This window comes from Populus euphratica, unplaced genomic scaffold (genome assembly GCF_000495115.2).
Source record: "Populus euphratica unplaced genomic scaffold, PopEup_1.0 scaffold1959.1, whole genome shotgun sequence".
In the NCBI taxonomy this organism is placed as follows: Eukaryota; Viridiplantae; Streptophyta; class Magnoliopsida; order Malpighiales; family Salicaceae; genus Populus; species Populus euphratica.
This window is the reverse complement of record NW_011501803.1, coordinates 12,918-22,831: the sequence shown is the minus strand read 5'-3', so window position 1 is coordinate 22,831 and position 9,914 is coordinate 12,918. Positions and strand designations below refer to the sequence as shown.

General features: G+C 30.8%; 1 protein-coding gene across 2 annotated transcripts; it reads left to right on the top strand.

The window, feature by feature from the left end:
• Nucleotides 1-2,737: 2,737 nt before the first annotated feature.
• On the top strand, nt 2,738-6,905 carry LOC105118447 (protein Dr1 homolog). 2 transcript variants are annotated; one of them, XM_011016419.1, is made up of 6 exons: nt 2,738-3,063; nt 3,145-3,207; nt 3,777-3,866; nt 5,405-5,499; nt 6,078-6,146; nt 6,496-6,905. In XM_011016419.1, the coding sequence occupies exons 2-6, from the start codon at nt 3,153-3,155 to the stop codon at nt 6,655-6,657; spliced, it is 471 nt and encodes a 156-aa protein (XP_011014721.1). In that variant the 5' UTR covers nt 2,738-3,063; nt 3,145-3,152; the 3' UTR covers nt 6,658-6,905. The 2 variants fall into 2 exon arrangements, with proteins under 2 accessions (XP_011014721.1, XP_011014720.1); XM_011016418.1 differs by having other exon boundaries at nt 2,740-3,064; nt 3,139-3,207.
• Nucleotides 6,906-9,914: the final 3,009 nt, after the last annotated feature.

Here is a 9,914-nt window from a genome sequence, read left to right as displayed (position 1 = left end):
AATTGATTAGTACTTAAAAGTGTATTTTTAGCAAGGTTTTATATTATTATTTTGCACTTGAAGTATCAATAACTTCCTAACTAAAGCATGTTTTATAATAACATATTTGATCATAAAATACCTTTAATTTATAGTAAATATTCATTTTAAATGCAGGTTTATCACATAAATGAAAGGATTGATTAATGAGTTTAAGAATTGAAATTGAAAGGACAAAGAGATGGCCAAACTTAGAAAAGAGATGTTGATGCAATCCTAACCGAAAACACTGTTTGGTAATTGGGTCATATCTAGAGCTGTAGATCTTATATTTAGATCTACTTTATATGGATGGAAAGGTAAGACATAGACCTATAACTTTCATGTGGAGCCCAAGATTTAAAAAGGTTATTTTCAAGTCCAAATTGTTGCAATAACAAAGAAGTCCGAATCTGTCCTGCAGCTTGAGCACTATTTAGTTTTTGGCCCCTATCTGGAGTTCTAGAAGTCGAAATGACCTCTATTTTTTTTTCTAGAAAGCTAAGATAATTTCCTGCAACTTTTATTTTTCAAATAGTTCCAATTCTAACGTTATCAATGATGTTTTGGGCAGACAAGAGAAGATAAAGATTGTCACAAAGTCAAGAGTTGGTCTAATGTAATCATGTTAACAATTTATAATCTGATTAGAACCTTCTTTGTGTGGGGTTTCCATTTGAGTAATAATAGTTTATACTATACTTATTTAAAATACCATTAGTGGATCTTCTAACCTCGATATTTGTTGTTATTATTGTTTAATCCTTATGTTAATCTTCCATCTCAAAGTTCTCATCAACTTCTTCTTTTTCTTTATTATTATTATTACTACTACTACTACTACTACTACTACTACTACTACTACTAGTACTACTACCACTACTACTATTATTGTTATTATTGTTGTTGTTGCTGTATTATTGTCATCTATAATTTATACAATTAACCTTCCTGTGGTTCGACCTCGATCTTACCGGGTTATTTATTACTTCGACACTCCTGCACTTGGGAGAAGACATCAATCTTTTGGTCGTGTCAATAATCATGAATGCCTGACAATAGTTACAAGTATTAACATTTTTCAAATAAGATAAGTAATGTAATCATGTTAACAATTTATAATCTGATTGGAACCTTCTTTATACTATACTTGTTTGAAATACCATTAGTGGATCCTCTAACCTTGACATTTGTTGTTATCATTATTTGATCCTCACATTAATCTGCCATCTCAATGTTCCCATGAAGTTCTTCTTCTTCTTCTTTACTACTACTATTATTACTACTACAACTACTACTACTACTATTATTACTATTACTATTACTATTACTATTATTAGTAGTTTTATTACTATTACTATTATTATTATTGTTGTTGTTGTTGTTATATTGTTATTGTTTATAATTTATGTAATTAACCTCCATGTAGTTTGATCCTTATTTTGCCGGATTATTTATTATGTCGACACTCCTATACCTGGGAGAAGACATCAATCTTTTGATCATGTTAATAACTATAACTAGTAATTCATAAATGTTATATATAAACAATGAAGATGATGGTTTTTTGTTGGTATTTTTTCACCCCCTCTTTACTTTGTTTTATTTTTTTTTCAATTTTATTCTTCAATATTTACTTAATTTTAAATTTATCTTCATAAATTAATTCAATTTACTTTCTATAAAAATATTTTAGTCTCAATTAAATATTTTGATATTTATTTTATACTTGATTTTATGAATGTTTATTTTTATTATTATATAATTAAATAAAAATAGTTTAAAATACAGTTTTTAAACCTAATAAAGTCAATAACCCAAATAACAAATTTGGTGGGTTATGTTGCAAAGTTCATATCGATACAATATGTTGCTATCTAAATATTAAAAAATAATTATTTTAATTTTTTTAATCAAATTATTTTTTCCTAGTTTTTTAAATTGTATTAATATTTATCAAATTTATATGAATCACATGCAATTTAGTCATAGTTTAATTTTAAATTTAAATTAAATGAAAAATTAAGTTAAGAAATTTTAAAATTTACTTACTGAGTTAAATTTAATAATAATATTAAATAATTTTATGTATTCTAAACTATTTTTATTATTATAATAATTTTTTTAGCCCCAATTTAATGCAACATTATTAACGAGATATGTGCCAAAGTAAACTAGACTGTATTAAAAGATGATAAAAGGGTATAGAAAAAATATATTTTATTTTTTAAAAGTATTTTTTATATTAATATATTAAAATAATATATATTTTTATTTTTTAAATTTATTTTTAATATTAATATATTAAAGTTATTTAAAAGTACTTAAAAAATTTAAATAAAAAATTTAAAAACTAAAACACGGGCTAAAAACCTTGTTTATTGTTTTATGTCAAATTATTTTTTTATATTATTTTAATATAATAATATTAAATATATTTTTTAAAATATAAAAAATGTTTTAATATATATTTTTAAATAAAAAATATTTTAAAAAATAATAATTCCTTGACATCTAAGCCTCCATGACGTCGTTTGTAAACCGCAATTCTTTCACTGGATGAACACCAGAAACAAAATTAAAAAACAATTAAAATTCAGACCAAAAAATACATAAAAAGCAAAGAACAATCCAAGACCTAGTTTACACCAAATGCACGCGTTGAGACACGCACCAGCAAACCTCGAACGTCCCCACAAACAGTCATTATGTAATGAAAGCAAAACGCGCTTATGTTAGTGCGTGTTACAACGAGAGAGGAAGAGTTGGCGGGGTTGAGCAAATCGTATGCGAGCGGGACCTCGAAGTCTTATCGTGAAGAAGAGAGAAACAGACACCGAAATCAAATCATGACCTTAGTTGATGATAAATTCATCATATATTAACAACACCACCATGTCTCCTCTTCTTCTCCTTCTCTCGATCCCTCCCTCGACCTCGACGACGACGACGACGACGACGGTAGTAGTAAATACGGTACTGAATCGGTTGACTCGGTTTCGTCGCCCGTAGTTTCACGCGATTTTATCTCCGTGTTTTGACTCGGTGAGTTAACTCTCTCTCTCTCGATTAATTGATATGGTTGTAGATCTGTGGGTCTATGTAATTCTTTGCCTTTTTGTTTAGATTCAGCGATGGAACCGATGGATATAGTTGGTAAATCGAAAGAGGATGCTTCGCTTCCTAAAGGTAATTTCGGAAAAAAAAACTATAAGATTTAATTTGTGCGTATTTTAAATCTAAGTTGTTTGGTCATTTTTATTTATATCCTTTGCATTTTTTTTCCCTCTTGGTTTATTAGTTTATTAATTTTTGCGGTTAGGCTCGCTACAGTTTTTTTTTCAAGTTTTTTTTTATTTGGAGGTGCTAGATTTAGTTTTTGAAAGAACGGTAGACAAAAAAATAAATGACTTTTACCTTAGGTTTTACTTTTGAGAGATTATGAAATGTACGAGTTGAGAGATTCATACACAGTGTTGTTAGAGTTAGTTATGGGTTAGTGTCTCGACATCTGTGATTGTATTTGTGGTTAATTGCTATTGCCTTGCATATTTGCAGTCATTTTTGAGTGATTTTGGGTCAAGTAGGAATAGCAATGGCCTGTTGCTGTTGTGATTTAGGAAATTATGGGTGTGGTATCAGCTTAGTTTAGTGCGTTGAACTTGTATGCTTTTGATTGAGGGCTTGCTGGCCTTGCAGTCCTTGAAAGGGTGTTGAATGCACATTCTCTGATGCCAGTTGTGAATTTTCTTTTACAGCAACTATGACCAAAATTATTAAAGAGATGTTGCCCCCAGATGTTCGTGTTGCCAGAGATGCTCAAGATCTTTTAATTGAGTGCTGTGTAGGTGAGATTTAAGTAATTTTGCATCTTTTATCTAACTTGAATTCTTTGCGTAATATCATATTGATTGATTATCATTTTCTTTGCATTATTACATCTAGGCAAACTTTTGTTTGGGAAAATGATTTTATGTATGTGGAGAGACAGAATGAGCATGGCCCTTTAGTCTATCTGCTGGTACTTTGTTTTATGGGACTTGTATCAGCTAGATCAATTGGAATTTAAATAGGGCAGCTGCATCAGACAATGTCATTGTTCAGTTCACACACATGATTTTAACAAAAAAAAAAAAAAAAAGGCAGAAAGAAAAGGAAAGGGAAGGCAAATAGAAAGAGAGGCATGACCTTAGGAGATAAAGCTCCAAATCCAATTAGAACAAGCTTCATTTGTGAATTACTTATTCTTAGCATAAGATAAAATATTTATTGATAATATTTCTAAATTTCAATTTTGGCTTTTTGATTTTGCTATAGTTATCTCCGTGTGACACTTTCCAGATATGTGCCATTATCATTTGATTGTTTGGAGCTGTTGCGACAAGTCAAATACCTTAACAAAAGCTTAGTGATCCCTTCTAAAAAAAAAAAAAAAAACTTAATAAATGTGCTCGTAAGGGGGATTGTTTTTGTTTTCTTCTAAAACAATATACCTTCCATACAAATGTTTGCAGCTGCAGCTTGTCTTCAAAAGCTATTTCATGGCTAGAATTTGATTTATTCCAAGATGTGGTTCGCCAGATGGTATCGGAACTCTTTCTCTAACAAACCCTATTAGAAGTTTCTTTTAAGTTTTTCTAAAATGCTTGTTGGAATGTCATTGGTTGGAATCTGGAAAAGATGTTAGTTTTGGAAATGAGACTGTTAATATGTACAAGTTTCCCTCCTTTTGGAAGCTAGCCTTCAAAGATTAAATCAACTTCCTATTACTGCGCTATAGGTATGATCCTTGCCAATAGGCAGAAAGCCATAAATGAAGTTACCATCTTGAATGGCATCTTTGTATCTTGCCCTTACTTTTGATAAGAGAACCTTTCAGGAAACTGTTGTTAAGATTGGTATACTTAAATATCAGGATAGAAAGGAAAAGGGTTAGTTGCAATATTATTTAAAAAGTTGCCTCCGGCACCATTTATTTTGAAGATAGCACATCCAAGAGAAAACTGTTTTCCTATATAATGTGCTCACCCTTTCATTTCCTTGAATCCTAGTTGCGGCCTGAGATTTTTTAATTTAATATTCGCTATATGATATAGGATGCTTAAATTAGAATTTTTAAGATGTGGCCAATTTAGTATCACAAGCAAGGGCCATACGTTTATTTGGTTATAAGTTAAGCTTTGTTCAGTAGTATTTCATTTGTTGCTGATATAACATTTAAAACTAAGTCATTCCATCCACATAAATGTCGAATGTTTTTTCTACTGGCCCTATTTCTTTCTGCATCACTGCATTTTCTTCTCTCACTACCAGACAGTCAATACTTTTTCATATGGTTTTGTGATTTGTGTTTTAACAAATGTCTGAGGAACTTGTTTCTTTGCAGAATTTATAAACCTTGTATCATCAGAGTCCAATGAAGTTTGTAGCAGAGAGGACAAGCGTACGATTGCACCTGAGCATGTACTCAAGGCTTTAGAGGTCTTTGACCGATCCTATTTACTCTTAGTGTGGGTTTTTGACAAGCATCATTTATTGTTCATCTTAGTTGGAACCAACATTCTTTGCATGCAAACTGTGATTTATTTTCTTCCAATACTGTTTCGGGATGATGTGCTATACCTTTTCTTTTAATAATTTGAACCTAGGTTTTATTCCCTGCCTCACCCATCCCCTCAGAAAAAAAAAAAAGAGGCCAAAAGTGCTTTTCATTTGTACTATCTGCTTTTAATCTCTTATGATTTTCAGATTATTGGTGACGCTTATCTTTCTGCCACCAGTTCATTCACTAAGAAGTCTCAGACCTTTTGATCCATGCATAATCCTGAGAGTTATGTTTAATTAGTAGCTGCTGTTTTGCTGCCTCAACGTCAGTCTCTTTCTATTTTCTATTTTTTGAAGCCAATCATGTATTTTTAATGGAATTGATTAACGATCTGCGCGTTTGAAACACGTGCCTTTTCAAGATCTCCCTGGTTGCCTGCTTGCAATTTTGAACTGGTCTAAGGTTTTGCAACTTTTATTCACAAGTTCGATCTGATTGATTATCTGAGTTACAGGTTCTTGGGTTTGGAGAGTACATTGAGGAGGTTTATGCTGCATATGAGCAACACAAGCTAGAGACCATGGTAATTTTTATTTTTCCCCATCCTTTTTCATTTTCTGCAAGAAAGATTATTTTTAAAATCAGATCTCTCCACATGACAAAGCCATGTATTAAGATAGTCCAGTTGGTTCAGCACCTGCCTTGTTTTCATTATTTTTGCCACAATGGATTGGTGTCATGAGCTTTGTTGAGCCTTCAGGTGTTTTTTGTGTACATTCCCCCGTTTTACTGTAGTTGCCCGCTTAAAATTGAGCTTTGAGAGGACAAAATGAGATATTAGCTTTTGTTACAGTTGAGCTTTCAAAGCGCATAATATAAGTATTGTTTAACAAATCTCGCACTCTCTAATCTCCTTCCTTTTTCCTTTCCAGCATGACTCTTTAAAAGGTGGTAAATGGAGCAATGGAGCGGCAATGACCGAGGAAGAAGCAGCCGCTGCTCAGCAAAGGATGTTTGATGAGGCGCGTGCTAGAATGAATGGTGGGGTCACTGCCCCAAAGCAACCAGAGACTAGCCAAAGTTTAAAGAGCTAACCTTAGGGACTTTACTTTCGTGAACCAATCATCACTCTCTTCCCTTGGCACGGCTAGAATTATCTTATAGTGTACAAAGTCATTGGCAAGTGCAGTGGTGACCATGTGGATATGCAACTTCGATTTGTACTCTTTTTATCGATGGATCATGTTTATAAATTAATTAGTGTAAGCTTGTCATTATTATATTTAGTTACCAAATGTATCATTTGCCTTTGCTTTGAGTTGAATTATTTATTAACGTAAAATAAATATCAAGTGTTGATAATGTATTTTTATGAGAAAAATTAATCTGATATAGATTAGATGATGTTAAATTTTTAATTTGGAGACTAATAACTTTATAAAATAAATTATGAAGGTAAATATAAGATAAAATTAAAAAAAAAAGTTAATTTTTTTTAAAAACAAAATAAAAATTATTTAAGTTCACTCGAGTTAAGAAATTAAGAAATTAAGATAATTTTATATAAAAAAATAAAATAAATTTATAAAGTTTAATTATTAATTAATTTAATGTTAAAGATTGAAATTGAAAAAAATCAATTAAAAAAATAATTTAAATTAACTAATTTTATTTGTTTAACTTGCAATCTGGGTTATAACATCTTAAAAACTTCATGACAATTTTAATTTTTTTTATGGTCATTAACATGTAAAATAAGCAATTTTTTTTTTATTTTGAGTTTTACTAATACAAAAATCACCCATTTAAATTTTATATTTTATATTGTATGAATATTGGATAATATAAAATATTTCTCTTTATTTGTTGCACCGTAAAAGGTATTTCTCTATATTTGTAAGATCATTATTATATTTCAAACATCTAAGAACTAGATATATAAATGTCTGATATATATATTTTCACAATACTAGATGTAAAATTGGATTAAAACTTTTCTCAAGTAAAAAAAATGAAAATAAAGAATTAATCTAGAAATAAAATGGGTTAAATTAGATAAAAAAAAATTAATTAATATGAGAAGAGTTGATACAAACCAAGTCAGGTTCGAATTTAGCCTTAAAATGTCTGTTGATTAATTTTGCGAGATCAGATATATTTCTTAAATTGTATATTGTATTGAAATGAAATTTTATAAGGAGATACTAAATACATGGAACTATATTATGATAAATATTTCAGTCATATGGATTTCAAAAACATATTATTTAAGAGGGACGAAGTTATTAGACAAATCTTGTCAAATCCTAGAAGAGAATTGGAATAGTCGAATTTAGCCTTAAAATGTTTGTTGATTAATTTTGCGAAATTAGATATATTTCTTAAATCATACATCGTATTGAAATGAAATTTTATAGGGAGATACTAAATACATGGAACTATATTAAGATAAATATTTCAGTCACATGGTTTTCAAAAACATATTATTTAAGAGGGTCGAAGTTATTAGACAAATCTTGTCAAATCCTAGAAGAGAATTGGAATAGAAACCAACCTCAAAATAACCCAAATGAGGGATAAGAACAACCCTTGTCCAACACCCAAACATCCCACCTCATTTAAGAGAGGGGGAAAAAATGTAAGGTGACCCTTTCTCATTCCAAAAACCAACTAGCAGCCTGCAACAACCTCTTTCTTTTTTTCAAAGAGAAACCCCACAAACCCAGTTGAATGTACCCCTCTTGAACATTAGAGAAGATAGGAGAGTTAAAGAAGAACTACATGGTTGAAGCCATGGAAGAAAGGGGAGTAAAGGAGGTTGACTGTGCAGCTATAGAAGGAAGGAAGAAAAACTACAAGTAGAGAGGAAAAAAAAAGAAGAACTACATAAGAAATCTACCTTGGACGACCTAAAATCATGAGGTAAGGCAAGAACACCTCATTACTTGCTTGGAATTTTAGGACATAAAAGAGAAGAAAACCAGAAGGGTTTGGCTAGGGTTCTTACACCTATTATTTGAGAGGACTAGATAGAAAGATTAATGGGGACCTATTCTAGAAAATTTACAAAAAGAAATGGATGAACATGATAAACAAAACCTAGACTAAGGGTTGGCTAAAGAAGTAATGGAAAAGGATGAAATGAAATGATAAAACCTGAAATTTGTGACCTTGTTTAACTCTTGGAAACATGCAAGAGCCGAGGTAAAAATTCATGTTCATGATAATGTGTGGATTTAGCATGCATAAGTGAAGAGTTATGTGAAAATAAAATGTAAGAATATGCAGAATAATGATCTTGTTGAACCCTTAGAATGATATTCAAGCTGAAATAAAATCTATGATAATGGTTAGATTTTGTTATGAGATTGATGAATTTACAAGAATATGGATCAAGTGAATGAAGATATTGATTGTGGCATGTTGTTATGATTAACTTGTGATAAAAGTGAAGAATGACATGTGTAAACTATGGATAAAATGGACAACAATGTCTTATCAAAGAAAAAGGGAAAAACATAAAGGAAACTATGCATGATGAACACATTTAAAATGATATAAGATGGAATGGAAATAGAACCTTTATGTGTTGTAAAATTGTCACGAATTGTGTTGATGTATCGCCATGATACAATTAATTATATATGAATGTATGATTGTGGCAACTCTAAATGCTGGTCTTGAAGTACTAACTAGGAAAGTATTTGGAAAGTGTATATGTTGAGATTTGACTATGTTTTTCTCGATAATGTGTCATAAATCGTATATGGTTGATTATATGGTCTATGTTTAATTTGGTTTGGGTTTGTACAAGATAAAGGGAAAGCCTAGCATAAACCTTATGCTCAAATGTTAGAGAGATAAAGACATAAATGACTTGATTGTCACCATCGATGTCTGAATCAGTAACAACATGGATTGCGTCAATGACTTCTGGGGTTGCAACAATGCAATTTTCATTGACGATTTCTAAAGCAATAGTGGATGAGTGCATTGATGATTATAGCATTAGCCGTGGAATTGGACTGCTTGATTATTTCAAAGTCGGTAATGACTTAGTTTTTGTTAATGATTTTGGTATCAACAGTAGGATGTGTGCGTTGATGAATTCAGAATTAGTCGTAGAACAAGATCGCTAACACGACTAAAAGATTGATGTCTTCTCCCAACTATAGGAGTGTCAAAATAATAAATAACCCGGCAAGATGACACGACTAAAAGGTTGATGTCTTCTCCCAAGTGCAGGAGTGTCGAAGTAATAAATAACCCGGCAAGACCGGGGTCGAACAACAGGGAGGTTATTTGTACAAATTATAAATAACAACAATAACAATAACAATAACAACAATAA

Excerpts from the sequence above, each read along its gene's own strand:
- LOC105118447 (XM_011016419.1), top strand. The coding sequence starts at position 3,153 with ATGGAACCGATGGATATAGTTGGTAAATCGAAAGAGGATGCTTCGCTT. Across the intron at positions 3,208-3,776 it reads GGATGCTTCGCTTCCTAAAG|CAACTATGACCAAAATTATT; the intron begins GTAATTTCGGAA and ends TTTCTTTTACAG. Across the intron at positions 6,147-6,495 it reads AACACAAGCTAGAGACCATG|CATGACTCTTTAAAAGGTGG; the intron begins GTAATTTTTATT and ends TTTCCTTTCCAG.